Below are 18445 nucleotides of genomic sequence, written 5' to 3'. Positions count from 1 at the left end.
TAGGGTTGGATGGAGCAGGATGACAAGAGATTTCATCATACTACTCACAACGACGTGCAATTTAAAACTTATGAATTGTTTCTGGAATTTCCCATTAAATATTTTTGGACCATGGTTGACTATGGGTAAATGAAACCTTAGAAAGCAAAACCACAGATAAGGGGGACTACTGTATTCACACCTAATGTGTGGGGTTTCCCCTCACATTAAGCAGTTCTGACACTAACAACCTGTACTTAGCACAGTCCCCACAGGTTATGGGTTCAGTCCCACAAGACTGCCCACCACTTCAGATACCAATTGCATGGCTTGGCCTCCTATACTTCTGACCAACTAGCTCCAAATTGGGGTGGTGGGGAGAATCCCATGACCCCCTCCTCAGATTTGGTAATTTGCTCGAATGGCTCAGAAAACTTAGGGAACATTTTCTTACATTTCCTGATTTTTTTATAAAGGGTATTTCAAAGGATATGCATGAACAACCAAATGAAGAGATACGTGGGCAAGGTATAGGGAAGGTGCACAGAGCTTCCACGTCCTCTCTGGGCCTGCCATCCTCCTAGCTTCTCCTGTGTTCACCAAATGTGAAGCTCTTCAAACTCCGTCTGTTAGGGTTTTTATGGAGGTGCCATTACGTAGGCAATATTGATTAAATCATTGGCCATTGGTGATTGACTCAACCTGCAGTCCCTGTCCCCTCCCCAGAGATGGGGGGTTGGGGCTGGAAGTTCCAGCCCTCTAAACATATGGTTGTTCCCTTGGTAAACAGGCCCCCCATCCTAAGGGGCTTTCCAAAATTCACCTCATTAATGTAAACTCAAGTGTGATCAAAAGTGACTTGTTTTGAATAACAGAACCTCCTTGAACCTTTATCACTCATTCCTGAACTGTTTCAAGAGCCAGGTACAAAAACCAAATGTCATAATAAAAGATGCCCTATTGCTGTTACCACGTTTTCCTAAATGGAAATTACAAGAGTTTTAGTAGTTCTGGCGAGGAGCTAGGGATAAGGCAAAAATATGTATTTATTATATCACAGTATTACAATTTACAGCATATTTAAATGAATTATACAGTGATAATAGTAAAAGGATGCTACTGGGACAAGAGACTGATACATCAGTGAAAATACTTAAATACAGTGGGCACTTACTCTATGATAAAGGTGCCATTTCAGATCCATTTGTAAAAAGATGGATTATTCAACAAATAATGCCAAGATGCTTTGCTAGCCATTTGGAGTATTGTGAGAATTTTAAGTTGTAGCCCTACTTTACTCCTGTCACCAAAATGCAAGTATAAAAGATCCAAGTATAAAAAAGAGAGATCATAAAAGTTCTGGTTATCTGACTTTTCTAATAAATTTGAGCAGAAGAAGGCTTTCAAGGTCTGACAAAATCTTGGAGTCATAAAGCCAAAGATTTTATAAATGTGTATATTAAAATTAAAGTGTCTTCATGGTAGAAAATATCAATGCAAAATCAATTTATAAATGAAAAATGGGAAAATTTTAAAAAATTGAGAAACTGAGAAAAGGGGCTAATTTTCTTACTATGCAAAGAGCTTTTACAAATCAATGACAGCCTAAAAGGAAAACAAAGGACCTGAACAAAAAGTTTATAGTAAAAGAAATGCAAATGGCCATTAAAGATATGAAGAAATACTTAACTGTCTTAATAAAGAATGTACTAAACCACAAATTTTGTTTTACCTGTCACAATAGCACAGATGAAAAGATTTGATTATCCTTAGTATTGTTGAGTACATGGGGAAACATTCATGTACTCTTATAAGACTATCATTAGAAGTGCAAATTTGTTGCAACATTTTTGAAAGTGTGGAACAATTGGATGATATCTAACTAATGTTGAAATAAATATTCCCTTTTCACCCAGACTTCCATTTAAGGGAATTACAGATACACAGATAAAGTTGTACCCAGAAAAATAAAATAAAGTTACACATAAACACACAGACAAATGTTCACTGCAGCATGCTTTGGAAGAATAAACTATTGGAAACAACCTAAATATTTGGTTAAATTTTGGTAAAGTAAATCAGTTTAATATAAAATGTTTGTAGATACACAAAATCTTGCTTTGAACAAGTAGTTTTACTCTACTTGGCAGGAATTTTTCTATAAGAAAACTTGTTTAATATTGGTTATCACCAGAAAGTGGAACTAGGAGGTTCAGAGATAACCAGGAGAACTTTACTTTTCATATTAAATTTGTCTGCATTATTTGAATATTTTGCATGTTTAATTTTTAAAAGTCTGCAGTTCTAGGTATGAAAGATATTTAAAAATAAATGAAAAGCAGTAAATGATATTTTCAGTGTACTTTTATATATTCGGGGAGAATTTTGCAAATGTTATGCATAAAATTAATTCCATTATCAGAAGTAAATAACTACTTCAACTTATCTGACCTTTACTCTTAACAAAGTGTCATGAGATGATGGTGATTATCAAATCCTGTTGTTCTATAAAGCCCTTTATACTTAAGGAATTCAGCTTACTGCTGCTTCTGCTTCTTTTTTTTTTTTTTTTTGAGATGAAGTCTCGCTCTGTCGTCCAGGCTGGAGTGTGCAGTGGCACGATCTTGACTCACTGCAACCTCCACCTTCTGGGTTCAAGCAGTTCTCCTTCCTCAGCCACCACAGTAGCTGGGATTGCACGTGTGCACCACCACACCTGGCTAATTTTTGTATTTTTAGTAGAGATGGGGTTTCACCATGTTGACCAGGCTGGTCTTGAACTCCTGACCTCAAGTAAGCTATCCCCATTGGCCTTCCAAAGTGCTGGGATTACAGGCATGAGCCACCGTGCCCAGCCTTCAGCTTACTTATTTTCTACTATTCTCTCTGTATTTTACTTCAGTCCCAGTCTGGGAGGACTATGTTCATTGAAAATACTGATATTAGGGAATAAACAGTTTAGAGCAATGTTATCTATTTCCTTATTGTTTCACTTACTGCTTTAATGAATTCTAGATAGCCCTTCAGATTTTTGCTTTATTTATCCTGTTGCCAAGGTATCCTTCCTGAAATACAGCCATAATTATGTTACTCACCTGTTCAAAATGGTATACTGGCTCTTCATTTCTTTCAAGAATAAAATTTAAAGTCCTTGGCCTAGTGTTCCAGGCCCTGTAGAATTTGGCCCCAAATAACCTTTGCTACCTTACTTTCCTCTGCTTTATAAATGAAATAAGCCATACATACTGAATATTTGCACTCTCTCTTATTGCCTCAGTGCTTTCCTACTTTTATGCTTTTGCTCATGCTATTTGATGAAGCAGGGGAAAGGCCAGCATGATTGAAGTATAGTTATCAGGAAGAGTGGTACAAAATGAGGAAGAAAAGTTATGTATACTTGTACTTCTTGTTAAGGAGTTTGGGCTTTGTTCTCAGTGTAAGAGAAGGTCATTGAAAATTGCTAAATAGAAAATGACAAGTCCAGCTTATATTTTTAAAGGACTACTTTGACCACTATTTGACGAATAGATTGGAAAAGTACAAGAAGGGACAGGAGACCTATTAGAGACTTGCAGTATTGTGACAGGAAATAGAAATAGATGTGTGATTGTTTGGTGAAGGATTAATGACAGGAACAGGAAGAGGAGGGAGTTGGAACTATCAAGAATAACTCCCAGATTTTGGCTTGGGCAGTAGGATGATGTGCCATTTACAGAGATGTGGAAGACTAGGGGAGGTACAGTTGTCAAGGAGGCTAGAATAGAGCTCAGTTAGATGGCTGTGACATCCAAGTGGATATATCATGTATATAGTTGGAACTCAAGAAAAATCATAGCTTGAAATGTAAATTTGAAAATAAGTAACAGCATGAAAATGGTACTAAAAGCCACAGGGAGAGATGAGATTACCTAGAAAGAGAATATAGAATGAGAACATTTCCTGGAATTGGCCATACATTGAGGTTATTGATCATATTAGCAAGAGCAGTTTTAGTCCAGGAGTATGGCTGTACTCTGCAGTAATTTGAAGAGGGAATTGGGGTAGGGAGAGAGGTAAAGGTGAGGAAAATAGGTTCCTCTTTAGAAGCTTGGCTATGAAGAAGAGCAGAGAAGTGGGCCAGTACCTGGAGGAAGATGTGAGGATTTTCTAAACATACATACTAAATGATGTTTTCAAGCCATTGGAAATGATCCAGTAGAGAGGGAGAACCTGAAAGATAGAAGAGAGAGATGACAGGGAAAGGAAGCAAGGTCTGGAAGGGAAGATGAGTTGGGCTCCAGAGCAGCAGTGGAGGAAATTGCCTTTAAAAGAATGGGAGAGGTGATGCTGTCTCTGTATCCAGAAAGGTTATGGGAGCAGGTGGATTGGCATAGGTGGCAGCTGCCTCAGGACATCCACAGAAAGTGATCCCTCAGCCCAGAATGTTCTTCTGCCTGTTTGTTTGTTTAGCTCTCATTTTTACTTCACATCTCATCCTCCTCAGAGAAGTCTTCTCTAGCTACCATTTCCCAGTTAAATTTCTCTTATATCAGCTTGTTTTTGTTCTTTGTAGCCCCTAATTTAGAATTATATATTTGTTTGTATTTGTTCAGTGCAGAAGCTGCAGTCTTAACTTGTAGAATCTAAATGAAATCTCCCAATTTTTAAATGTTTCTAGATAATTCTAAAATTGTATAGTCTACATACTTTAGGTATAAATGCAGGCCCTGTGTGTCCCACTTTACTCTGGGGAAGTCCGTAGGGATTCCTAGAGTATTTCATGAAAACTCTGCTTGCCAGTAATCTATAGTGTGGGTGAAAAGCATCCCATCATTGCATGTGTGTATCTTTGTTTCTGCCTATGATGTAGAACTCTAAAACAGTGTTTTGATGTCATATCAGAGATTAGAATTAGGGTTTATGATTGTGTCTTAGCTCATTCCTGCTGCTATAACAAAATTCTGCAGATCTAAGATCAAGGCACCAGCAGATTGGGTGTCTGGTGAGAGCCCAGTCCCTGCTTCCAAAATGGTGTCTTGTTGCTTTGTCCTCATATGGTGGAAGGCAGGGAAAGGCCAAACAGGAGCCTTTAGGCCAAAGGGCACTAATCCCATTCATGAAGGTGGAGCCTTCATGACCTAATCACCTCCTACCTAATACTATTATATTGGGGATTATGTTTCAACATGAATTTTAGAGGGACGCAAACATTCAAACCATAGAAAATTGTAAGATATTACATCTAAAAATGCCTTTTTAATATAAAGCGATGGTTGTCAAAAAGTGAAGACAGAAAGTGGTAAATTTTATGTGTTTTTTACCACAATAAAAAAAATTTGGCAAAAAAGTCAAGATCATCCACAGAAAAGGAATTTCAAAGGGCTCTAAAATATGTAAAAAGAGTTTTTTTAAAAATTTGTCCATTTAATTACTGATTATGAGAATGAAGTGTCAGGTTTCTTGGTTGAATATGGGGTTACCAATATCTGTCAGGTTTAATAGCAGGATTAATTAAAAAAAAAAGATGCAGAGCATATATCATAACACCCTACACGGAACAGGTGGTAAATACATATAGCAGTTGCTTTTATGATCTGGAGAACTGAAGTGCCTTCCCCAAGGTCACATAGCCGGTCAGTGGCAGAGCCCAGGCCAAAATTCATGTCTCTTAAACTTTTACTGTACCAGCGAGGCTACTAAGAACAAGGCATGAGTCTTTTGTGCAGGTAGTGAATTTTCTGATACGTTATATAAACTATTCTTTCCTTTAGTCTTTGTTCTATATCTAAAGAATTGTGAATAGTATTTCTAAACAGAATGCTAATTTTTTAAGTTCTTTCAAAATCTTTTTTTCTCCTTTTCAGAGTCCGAATGTCATTCAGAATTTGAAAATACTACCCATTCTGTCTTCAGGTCAGCAAAGTTTTACATTCATCATCCTGTACACCTACCAAGTGATCAAGATATTTGCCATGAATCTTTGGGAAAGAGTGTTTTCATGAGACATTCTTGGAAAGATTTCTTTCAGCATCATCCAGACAAACACAGAGAACACATTTGTCTTCCTCTTCCTTATCAAAACATGGACAAGACTAAGACAGATTATACCAGAATAAAGAGCCTCAGCATCAATGTGAATTTGGGAAACAAAGAAGTGATGGATACTACTAAAAGTCAAGCTAGAGATTATCCAAAATATAATGGACAAATTAATGATCCAAAAAGGGATCAGAAGGTCACCCCAGAGCAAACAACTCAGCACACTGTGAGTTTGAATGAATTGTGGAACAAGTATCGAGAGCGACAGAGGCAACAGAGACAGCCCGAGTTGAGTGACAGGAAAGAACTGTCCTTGGTGGACCGACTTGATCGTTTGGCTAAAATTCTTCAGAATCCAATCACACATTCTCTCCAGGTCTCAGAAAGTACACATGATGATAGCAGAGGGGAACGAAGTGTGAAAGAATGGAGTGGTAGACAACAGCAGAGAAATAAGCTTCAGAAAAAGAAGCGGTTTAAAAGCCTAGAGAAAAGCCATAAAAACACAGGAGAGCTTAAAAAAAGCAAGGTGCTTTCTCATCATCGAGCTGGGAGGTCTAATCAAATTAAAATTGAACAGATTAAATTTGATAAATATATTCTGAGTAAACAGCCAGGTTTTAATTATATAAGCAACACTTCTTCGGATTGTCGGCCCTCAGAGGAGAGTGAGCTGCTCACGGATACTACCACCAACATCCTTTCCAGCACCACTTCTATTGTCGAATCAGATACATTGACCCAAACAGATAGAGAGATGGCTCTGCACGAAAGGAGTAGCTCTGTTTCCACTATTGACACTGCCCGGTTGATTCAAGCTTTTGGCCATGAAAGAGTATGTTTGTCACCCAGACGAATTAAATTATATAGCAGCATCACCAACCAACAGAGGAGATACCTTGAGAAGCGGAGCAAACACAGCAAGAAAGTGTTGAATACAGGTCATCCCCTAGTGACTTCTGAGCACACCAGAAGGAGACACATCCAGGTACATGGCTACAAATTCCATCTGGCAATGTGACTGCCCTCTTCGTGGACTTTTTAGTTAAGCTTTGCACACAGGTGAAAAAAACAAGCCATTTGCCCTTTCCTCTCTATACCATTTCTTACCAACTGGAAAAGAGTGAGAAAGTGTAGTACAGTGCTATTGTGAGTTGTCATTATTTTCATCAACATTCATTTACGAATTATCTTTTGAATGAAGGGCTTTGCTGCTAGATCCTTCAGAATCTGCAAAGTTTACCCCCGAAATGGGGGAGCTTTGAGGTTAGAATGATCTCTATCCTGAACAATATTGCCGGGTTTATGTTTATTTGGTTTTTTTTTTTTAATTCATTCCTCTCTGTCTTTAAAGAAACATATTTGAGGTTCTTTTAAACACACACACATAGACAAACACATAAATAATACAGGTTTGTTGTTTTTTTTTTTGTAATCGAAGAATGGAGTTGATTTGAAAAATTGAAGCGGGGGTGAGCTACAATATAATTTTTTAAAAATGAGTAAATAAGGAATTGTGAATAATGGAAAGACAAGTCAAAGCCAGAAGGAAGATAAATAAGCCTTGTGGATGTGGTTGCTAGAAAAGAGCTACAAATTTGGCTTTATGTTTTCTAGCACTTAGTGTCGCTAGAATTTTGTGATCAATTACAGTCATTTTTTAATATAAAAAGAACAAAATTTTTAGAAACATTACAGATATTTCTGATACAGAGACCTAAGATAAATTTCTCTCATCTGTCTTCTTAAAGAAGGCACCACAGTGCAACAAAGGGTATCCTCCTATAAGGCCATTACCACATTCCTTAGTTTAGGTTGTTAATAAGGGAGATCTCAAGGGTTCAATAAATGTAAGCCATTGCTTTAACCCAAGAGGAAAATTTCAAGTATCACTAGACATGCTCTCCAAAGAAGGATGCTTGCAAAATGGTTCAGTGGAGTATGGAACGAAAAATATTTGAATTTATATTCATTTTTCCCAACTTTTAAAAATTTATATTTTTATGTATATTTTATGAGTACAGTAGTGACATAACATATAAATAAATATCTACTTTGACAATTTGTGCTAAAAAAATTTTTTCTCAGTGGGATTACATGATCAAAAGAAATTGGAGACCACTGGTCTAGACAAAGGGAGGCATGAGATGTTCGGACAATTTATTATAAATATTATTTCTCATCATTGAGCTTTTAGCAGTGTTTACATATATAAATAACAGAGTATGCTTTTTTTCTAAAGTAAGTGTAGAATTGGGAATGATACAGAGTAAGGCTTTTGTTCCATAGGGGAGATAGATAAATGGATCCAGGAGAGGGTTTGTGTGTGTGTAGTGAAATACACATGACATAAAGTTTACAGTTTTGATCATTTTCAAGTATACAATTCTGTGGCATTGAGTATATTCACAGTGTTTTACAACCATCACCACTATCTATTTCCAGAAATTTTTTATTAACCCAGTGGAAACCTTGTACCCATTAAGCGGTGACTGTCTGTTCCCTCTTCTCACCAGCCCCTGGCAACCAGTAATCTATTTTCTGTCTCTGAGGATTTTCCTATTCGGTTGTTTCATATAAATGGAATCATTTAATATATGACCTTGGCATCAGGCTTCTCTCTCTTAGACATAGTGTTTTGAATATTCATCCATGACATAACATGTATCAATACTTCATTGCTTTTTATAGCTGAGTATTATTCCATTGCATGTATATACCACATTTTGTTTATCCATTCATTTATTGATTTGGGTTGTTTCCACTTTTTGGTTATTGTGAATAGAATATAGAATGTATATAGAACATTTGTGTACACCTGTCTGCTATTCTTTTGGGTATATATCTAGGAATGGAAATGCTGGGCCATATGGTAATTCTGTGGATTAGCTTATTGAGGAACTGCCAGACTATTCCATAGTACATGCACCATTTTGCATTCCCATCAGCAGTGTATAAGGAATCCTCCAACCCTCCTCCTTTTTTCCACAGCGACTGCTTTAGTTTATATTCGCACCAGCAGTTCACAAGGGTTTCAATTTTATTGCATCCTTGCCAACTCTTATTTTCTATTTTTTAATATATAAACTAGCCATCCAATTGGGTGTGAGTATCATTGTGGTTTTGATTTGCATTTCCCTAATGATTATTCATGTTGCACATATTTTTATGTGCTTATTTAACCATTTGTATATCTTCTTTTGAAAAATGTCTTTTCAAGTCATTTGGCCATTTTAAATCTGGTTGTTTGATTTTTTGGTTTTTGAGTTGTCGGGATTTTCTATATATTTTGGATATTGATCTCTTACTAGATACATGATCTGAAAATATTTTCTCCCATTTTGTAGGTTGCCTCTTTCACAATCACTCTGCTGACCGTGTCTTCTGACATACAGAAGTTTTAAATTTTGATGTAGTCCAATTTAGCTTTTTTTTTTTTTTCTTGTGCGTTTGGTGTCATATCTTAGAAATATTTGCCAAATCCAGTGTCATGAAAGTTTTCTTCTTAAGAGTTTAATAATTTTAGCTTTTACTTTTAGGTCTTTGATCCGTTTTGAGTTAATTTTTGTGTATGGTGTAAGATAAGGGTCCACCTTCATTCTTCTGCATGTGAATATCCCGTTTTCTCAACATCATTTGTTGAAAAGACTTTGTTTTTTCCCCATTGAATGTTCTTGGTACTCTTGCCAAAAATGGTTTAGCCATATATGTGAGGGTTTTTGTCTGGGCTCTCCCTTCTATTATGTTAGTCTGTATATCTCTCTTTATGCCAATACTGCAGTGTTTTGATTTACTGTATATTTATAATGAGTTTTGAAAGCAGGTAGTGTGAAACCTGTAACTTAGTTCTTTTTTCAAAATTATTTTGGCTGTTCGGGGTCCCTTGAGATTTCAGGAATTTTAGTAAATATTTCATTGTTTTTAATACTATCATATGTGCAATTTCTTAATTTCATTTTTGGATTATTCATTGCTAATGTAGAGGTATATAAATAATTTTTACATACTAATTTTGTATCTTGCAGCTTTGCTGAATTTATTAACTCTTTTTTCGTGTGGATTTTTAAGGATCTCTAGGATTTCATGTTGAGGAAGTTCCCTTCTTTTTCTATTTTGATGAGTGTCTTTGTCATCAAAGCATTTTGGTGTTTGCCAAATTCTTCAGCATCTATTGAGATTACTAGTTTTTTCTTTTTCTTTTTCCTTTTTTTTTTTTAGACGGAGTTTCGCTCTTGTTGCCCAGGGTGGAGTGCAATGGCGTAATCTCAGCTCACTGCAACCTCTGCCTCCTGGGTTCAACCAATTCTCCTGCTTCAGCCTCCCGAGTAGCTGGGATTACAGGTGCCTGACACCATGCCGAGCTATTTTTTTGGATTTTTAGTAGAGACAGGGTTTCACCATGTTGGCCAGGCTGGTCTCGAACCCTTGACCTCAGGTGATCCACCCTGCCTCGGTCTCCCAAAGTGCTGGGATTACAGGCGTGAGCCATCGTGCCTGGCCTGTTTTTTTCTTTTATTCTGTTAATATGGTGTATATTTATTGATAATCATATTTTGAACCAACTTTAACATTCCTGAGATAAATACCACTTGATCATAAAATTCTATTCATATGCTGCTGGATTCAGTTTATTAGAATTTGAAGAGGACTTTTTACATCTGTATTCACAAGGAATATTTGTCTATAGTTTTTTTGTGATGTCTTTACTGCCTTTATATCAGGATACTACTGGCCTTATAGAATGAGAAAGTTTTCCCACCCCTAGTTTTTGATAATGAGTTTAAGAAGGATTAATATTAATGATTGATGTTAATTCTTTAAATGTTTGGTAGAATTCACCAGTAAAGCCATCTGGTCCTGTGTTTTTCTTTGGGGAAATTTTTTTTTCATTACTGATTCAATGTCTTTTAAGTCTATTTAGATTTTGTTTCTTCTTGAGTCAGTTTCTGTAGTTTGTGTTTCTAGAAATTTGTTTATCTTTTTTTTTTTTTAAATCTGTTTCATTTATCTCCATTGAATCTACGTTATTACTTCTGCTTGCTTTGGATTTAGTTTTTTTCTTCTTCTCATTTCTTATGATTCAAAGTTAGGTTATTCATTTGGGATTATTCTTTAATGTAGGCATTTGTAGCTATAAATGTCTCTTTGAGCCTTGCTTTTGTAGATAAGTTCTGCCTTCATTGCTTGCCGTAAAGTTTGGTATGTTTTGCCTTCTTTTTCATTGAAAGTGTTTGCTGATTTCTTCTTTGACCATTGAGTGTTTAGGACAGTGTTGTTTAATTTCTACCTGTGAATTCCCCACCTTTCTTTGTTATTGATTTCTGGTTTTACTTCACTGTGATCAGAGAATATATTTTGTATTATTTCAATCCTTCATTTATGACCTTGCATATGATCTGTCCTTGAGAATTTCACATGCATTTAAGAAGAATGTGTATTCTGTTGCTGTTTGGAGTGTTCTCTGTTGTGTTAGGTCTAGCTGGTTTATAATGTGGTTCAGGTCCTCAATTTCCTTATCAGTCTTTTGTCCAGTTTTTCTATGGCTATCAGAAGTGGATTATTGAAGTCTCCAGCTATTACTGTGGAACTATCTATTTCTCCATTGAAATCTGTCAGTTTTTTGCTTCATATATTTTAGGGCTCTGTTGTCAGATGTGTGTATGTTCATAATTGTTATATCCTCTTCATAGATTGATCCTTTTATCAGTACAAAATCCTCTTTTTGTCTCTTGTAACAATTTTTAATGTAAAGTCTGTTTTGTCTGATATTAGGGTAACTACCCCAGCTCTCTTTTGGATAACTATTTGCATGGAATACCTTTTTTATCCTTTTAATTTCTAACTCTGTGTGTCTTTGGATGTAAAGCAAGTCTCTTTTAGACATAACATAGATGGTCATTTTTTATAATCGATTCTGCCCTCTCTGCCTTTTAATTGGTGAGTATAATCCATTTACATTTAATTTCATAAGAAAGGACTTACTTTCCCCGTGTTGTTTTCTTTATGTCATATCTTTTTTGTTTTTCATTTCTACTGCCTTCTTTGTATCTAATTGATTTTTTGTAGTGTACCAGTTTTATTCCCTTTTCATTTCTTTTTTTTTTTTAAACATTTCGTAGTTATTTTCTTACAGGTTACATTGAGGATTACAATTAATATCTTAAACATATAACAACCCGATATGAAATAAAACCAACTTAGCTTCAATAATATACAAACACTGTTGTTAATACATCTCTGTTCTTCCCCTTAACTTTAATGATACACAAAAACTGTGGGTAGACATCTCCATCCCTTCCTCTTTAATTGTTATAGTCACAGATTACATCTTCATTTTGTCCCCACTAAAATAGATTTATAATTATTTTATGCATTCGTTTTTTAAATCAGATAAGGAAAAAGGGAAGAGTTACAAACCAGAAGTATAATAGGGACTTTATTTTTACCTGTGTAATTGTCTTACCCTTATTTCTTATGCCTTATTTCTATGTATGTGCTTTAAGCCTTATTTCTGTGTATAACTTCAAGGTATTGTCAAGTGTCCTTTCATTTCACCTTGGAGTACTCTCTTTATCATTCCTTATAGGGAAGGGCTACTTGTAAAAAATTTACTTTTGTTTAGCTGGGAATGTCTTTAATTTCTCCTTTATTCTTTTTTTTTTTTTTTTTTTTGAGACAGAGTCGGCCTGGGCTGTAGTGCAATGGCACAATCTAAGCTCACTGCAACCTCCACCTCCCGGGTTCCAGCAGTTCTCCTGCCTCAACCTCCCAAGTAGCTGAGATTACAGGTGCCTGCCACCACGCCTGGGTAATTTTTGTATTTTTAGTAGAGACGGGGTTTCACCATGTTGGCCAGGCTGGTCTTGAACTCACGACCTCAGGTGATCCACCTGCCTTGACCTCCCAAAGTGCTGGGATTACAGGCATGAGCCACTGTACCTGGCCTTATTTTTTTTTTCTTTTTAAGACGGAGTCTCTGTCACCCAGGCTGGAGTACAGTGGCGCGATCTTGGCTCACTGCAACCTCCACCTCCCGGGTTCAAGTGATTCTTCTGCCTCAGCCTCCTGAGTAGCTGGGATTACAGGCGCACACCACCACACCCAGCTAATTTTTGTATTTTAGTAGAGACGTGGTTTCACCGTGTTGGCCAGGCCGGTCTTGAACTCCTGACCTCAGGTGAGCCACCCACCTCGGCCTCCCAAAGTCTCCTTTATTCTTAAAGTTTTGCCGGAGATAGATTTCTTGTCTTACACTTTTTATCTTTCATCATTTCAAATATGTCATTTCACTGCCTATTGTCTTCCATGGTTTCTGGTGAGAAATTAGCAGTTAATCTTACCGAGGATCCCTTCTGTGCTTGCCCTTGCTCTTACTGCTTTCAAGATTCTCTGTCTTTGGCTTTGACATTTTCATTATAACATGTCTCAGTGTGGCTGTCTTTCAGTTTTTCCTACTAAGAGTTCATTGAGCTACTTAGATGTTTAGATTCATGTTTTCCCCTTATCAAGTTGGAGGAGTTTCCAACCATTATTTCTCCAAATATTCCTTCTGCCCCTTTCTTTCTCTCTTCTTTTGGGATTCCTAATATGCATCTGTTGGTAAGTTTGATGGTGTCCTACAAGTCTCTTAAGCTCTGTTCATTTTTCTTCATTCTGTTTTCTTTCATTTTCTATTTTTTTAGAGTAGGGTTTCACACTATCTCCGAGACTGGAGTACAGTGATGTAATCATAGCTCACTGCACCCTCGAACTCTGGGCTCAAGAAATCTTTCTGCCTCAGCTTCCTGAGTAGCTGGGACTACAAGGCATGCACCATCACACTCATCTCATTCTGTTTTCTTTCTGTCCCTCAGAGTACGTAATTTCATTTCACCTATCTTCAAGTTCACTGATCTTTCATCTGTGTGATCAAATCTGGTATTGAACTGCTCTAGTGAATTTTTCATTTTAGCTCTTGTACTTTTCAGCTTCATATTTTCTATTTGATTCCTCTTTGTCTTCATTGATACTCTCTTTGTTGAGACATTGTTCTCCTCATTTCCTTTAGTTCTTTATCCATGGTTTCCTTTAGCCCTTTGAGCACATTTAAAACAGTTGATTTAAAGCTTTTGCCTAGTAAGTCTACTGTGTGTTCTTCCTAAGGGAGAATTTCTATTTATTTCTCTCCTCTAACCCATGAATGGGCCATTCTTTCTTGTTTCTTTTCATGCCTCATAATGTTTTGTTAAAATTTTGACATTTTGAATATTATGATGTGATAACTCTGGACATCAGATTTTCCTCCCCTTCTTTAGGGTTTGTAGTTACTGCTTGTTGTAAGTTAAAGTTGTTGGTTTATTTAGTGACTTTTCTAAATTATGTTTGTAACAACTGTACTGTTTGTTGGTGTGTGATATTTCTGTTCCTTTAGCTCAGTAGCTAGCCACTTGTTTGATAGAGATTTTCTTAATGCCTGGGGCCAAAAAAAGCAAAAGAAAAAAGAAAATTTCCCAAGTCTTTGCAGATTTTCTGCATTCGGACACTCCTTCAATGCTTAGCCAGGCCATTCACAACTCTGCCTTAGCCTTGCTTCCTACTTGTACTGAGCCTAAAGATCAACCAGTGATGAAAGCGTCTGGTCTTCTCAGGTCTTTTCTGAACATGCATCTTGCTCTGTGCATGCACTTTCTAGTTTCCCTGGTATACATGGGAAATTTTCCAAGCCCTTATGCCCCAAAGATTCTCAGTTTTTCTTTCCTGCTTTTAGTATGTCTGTTGTTTCCCTCGAACTGTTAAGTTTTGCTCCAGGCAGTAGTGCCTTGTTCATTTGGTTTTCAATATTTTCAAGGAACATTCTTCCTCTATAAAACTACTTTTTCACTCTAAGAGAGTTATGTTAGGTGAAACTAAGGCAGGTCCCTTGTGTCAGTCCATGGTTAATACTCAGACATGTCAAAACAAACACAATTCCTTGGGAACAAGGTACTACTCCGTGCTCTCTTTGGGAGCAGATACCTACATCAGGACCAAGGGCTGCCATCTTTAAGACCACCATGCTAGGTAAGGGGATAGCAGAAGGCTAAGTTAAAATGCTACAAAGTTCTTCTACCTTGTGCTGATGGCCTTTCTCCTGGTTTAGCAAACACTTGGTTACTATAAACCTTTGACTATCTTCTAAAGTTCAGATAAGGTTGGTTTTGACAGTTTTCCATATTTTTTGGTGTTTCTAGAGAAGGCACTGTCTCCCTTGGAGGTCTCTACTCTACCATTTTTGCTTGTCGTTCCCAGGTGGAGTTGTGCGTCCCTCTGACCATCAAAATAACTAGAGTGACATCAATATAAGGGTACGTGATGGGCATTCTTTTTTTTTTTCTTTTTTTTTGAGACAAGTCTCTATTGCCCAGCCTGGAGTGCGGTGGCACAATCTCAGCTCACTGCAACCTCTGCCTCCTGGGTTCAAGTGATTCTTCTGCCTCAGCTACCGAGTAGCTGGGACTACAGGTGTGCACCACCATGCTTGGCTAATTTTTTGTATTTTATAGAGACAAGGTTTCACCATGTTGGTCAAGATGGTCTTGATCTCCTGACCTCATGATCTGTCCGCCTTGGCCTCCCAAAATGCTGGGATTACAGGCGTAAGCCACTGTGCCCAGCCTGTGTTACATTTGTAATATATTTGCCTTTGATTTTACTTCATCCAGTACAGTTTTTTTAAAATTTGTGTTTGCACTATTGCTCTTTGCCCATCCTTTTAGCCTTTTTGAGTCACTTTACTCAAGTGTTAGTAACATCTGAATTTAACTTTTTTCCCACCCAATCTGAAGGTCTCTCTTTTGAAACAAATTTATTCCATTTAAGTTTATTGTTGTAAATATGTTTGGTTTAAATTTTATTATTTTGGCTTTTTTTCATTCTGATATATTTATTAAATAAAGGTTTGTTCAACTAAATTTCATTTCAAAGTAAGGAGAGGGGTGAATTTCTTGTGCGTGGTGAGAAACACATACCAAAAAATTCCCTTCTTAACTGTTCTTGTGTGCAAGTTAATAATGTTAAATGTATTCACACTATGTTGAAACCAATCTCCAGAACTTTTTCATATTGCAAACCTGAAACTCTATACCCATTGAACAGCAACTGCCCTTGTCCCCCTACCCCAGCTCCTGGTAACCACTATTCTGCTTCCTGTCTATGAATTTGACTACCTTAGATACCTCATATGAGTGTAATCATACAGATTTGTCTTTTTGTGACTGACTTATTTCACTTAGCATAAGATCTTAAAGATTCATCCATGCTGTAGCATGTTATAGGATTTCCTCCCCTTTTAACTCTGTATAATATTCTACTGTTTACATATACCACATTTTGTTTATCTGTATTCATTGATGGACATTTGGGTTGTTTCCACCTTTTAGCTATGGTGAATAGTGCTGCTGTGAACATGGGTATGTAAATGTCTTTTTGAGACCTTGCTTTCAATTCTTTGGGATACATACCCAGAAGAAGGATTGCCAGATCATATAGTAGTTCTATTTTTAACTTTTTGAGGAGCCTCAACACTGTTTTCCATAGTGGTTGTACCATTTTGCAATGCCACCAACAGTGTACAAGGGTTCTAATTTCTTTACATCCTTACCAACACTTGTTTTTTTTTTTTTATAGTAGCCATCCTCATGGGTGTGAGGTAATATTGTTTTGATTTGCATTGCTCTTATGCTTAGTGATACTGAGCATTTTTTATATGCTTTTTGGCTATTTGTATGTCATCTTTAGAGAAATGTCTATTCAAGTCCACTTTTACTTTTTTTTTTTTAGTGGCGGGGTCTCATTTTGTCCAGGCTGGTCTTGAACTCCTGGGCTCAAGCAGTCTTTCCCCATTGACCTCCCAAAGTGCTAGGATTATAGGTATAAGCCACCATACCTGGCCTGCCCATTTTTTAATTAGGTTATTCGATTTTTGTTGTTGTTGTTATGACTGCTTTATATTTTCTGTGTGTTAACCCCTTCTCAGATACATGATTTGCAAGTATTTTCTCTCATTCAATAGGTTGTCTTTCACTCTGTTGATTGTGTCCCCTGATGTACAAGTTTTTAAGTTTAGTGTGGTCCCGTTTGTCTATTTTTGCTTTTGTTGCCTGTGATTTTGGTGTAATATTCAAAAAATTATTGCCACATTGAGTGTCATGTAGCTTTTTCTCTAAGAGTTATATGGGTTTAGGTCTTACATTTAGGTCTTTAACCCATTTTGAGTTAATTTTTGTACATGGTATAAGATAAGGGTCCAATTTCATTCTTTTGCATGTGGATATCCAGTTATCCAAGCATCATTTGTTGAAAAAACTATCCTTTTCCCACTGAGTGGTCTTGGCACCCTCGTCAAAAATCATTTGAACATATATGTGAGAGTTTATTCTGGGCATGTTTTCTTGTTTCATTGGTCTGCTTGTTTGTCTTTATGCTAATATCACACTATTTTGATTACTGTTCCTCTGGTAATATGTTTTCAAATCAGGAAGTGTGAATCCCCCAACATTGTTCTTGTCTTTCAAAATTGTTTTGGCTATTCAGGATTTCTTATCATTTTTAATGATTTCTTGCTGTTTCTAATCTTTTTTGTTGATTGCTATGTAATACATGTTTCTTCGAGTTGGTTTTTTGATAACTTAGCAACTGTAATCTAATTAACTGATATGCTTCAACCACTTTCTCAATCTATCATTATCAGATGTGAAACTATCTATTGGCTCTATCATATGAAAAATTAAGAAACTGATTTTACTTCTTCCCACCTATCCCCCACATTATTTTCCCCAACTAACCAATAGTGGTTATATTTTGTGAATTTTGTCTCAGCTCATTTATAGTAGTAGTATTACTACATTGACTAGCTTCTGTTTCAAGAATTAGAACATTTTACTTCCATTTTATAAGATCATGAGTTATTTTACATTAGTTGTATTTAAATATAGGGTCAGTATTTACCAGGAGCCTTTTCACATACCTATTTATGAGTTTGTTAATTTCAATCTATTGCTTGACTAGACTGTTAAATGTTCAGGAGTGATCATCTTTTATGTTCTTGCAAATTTGAGACTGTTACCTTTATGTACCAGAACAACAACTGGGTGGGTTATAAAAGTTTTGATTAACAGTTCTTAATTCAAAACTCTGTTAATTTTGCTCCTCTTTTCTGGGTACCAGTATTTAATGTTTCATATGCTTGCTTGCTTTGTTTCTTTCTTTATTATTTCCATAGTTTGGAGGGAACAGGTGGTTTTTGGTTACATGGATAAGTTCTTTAGTGGTGATTTCTGAGATTTTGGTGCACCCAATCACCTGAGCAGTATACACTGTACCCAATGTGTAGTCTTTTATTCCTCACCCCCCTCCCACCCTTCCCCCCCAAGTCCCCAAATCCATTATATCATCCTTATTCCTTTGTATCCTCATAACTTAGCTCCCCTAT

General features: G+C 36.6%; 1 protein-coding gene across 1 annotated transcript in view; it reads left to right on the top strand.

Moving 5' to 3' along the window:
* ALMS1 (ALMS1 centrosome and basal body associated protein) overlaps nucleotides 1-18445 on the top strand; it is a 161781-nt gene that overhangs the window by 113939 nt on the left and 29397 nt on the right. Inside the window, exon 10 of the mRNA XM_058428814.1 lies at nucleotides 5823-6985. Coding sequence (XP_058284797.1) covers nucleotides 5823-6985 — 1163 coding nt within the window. The remainder of the gene's footprint in view (nucleotides 1-5822; nucleotides 6986-18445) is intronic.

The sequence above is a fragment of the Hylobates moloch genome, unplaced genomic scaffold (genome assembly GCF_009828535.3).
Source record: "Hylobates moloch isolate HMO894 unplaced genomic scaffold, HMol_V3 SCAFFOLD_15, whole genome shotgun sequence".
Classification (NCBI taxonomy): domain Eukaryota; kingdom Metazoa; phylum Chordata; class Mammalia; order Primates; family Hylobatidae; genus Hylobates; species Hylobates moloch.
Note: the sequence above shows the minus strand (reverse complement) of the source record. Positions and strands in the feature narration are given on the sequence as shown.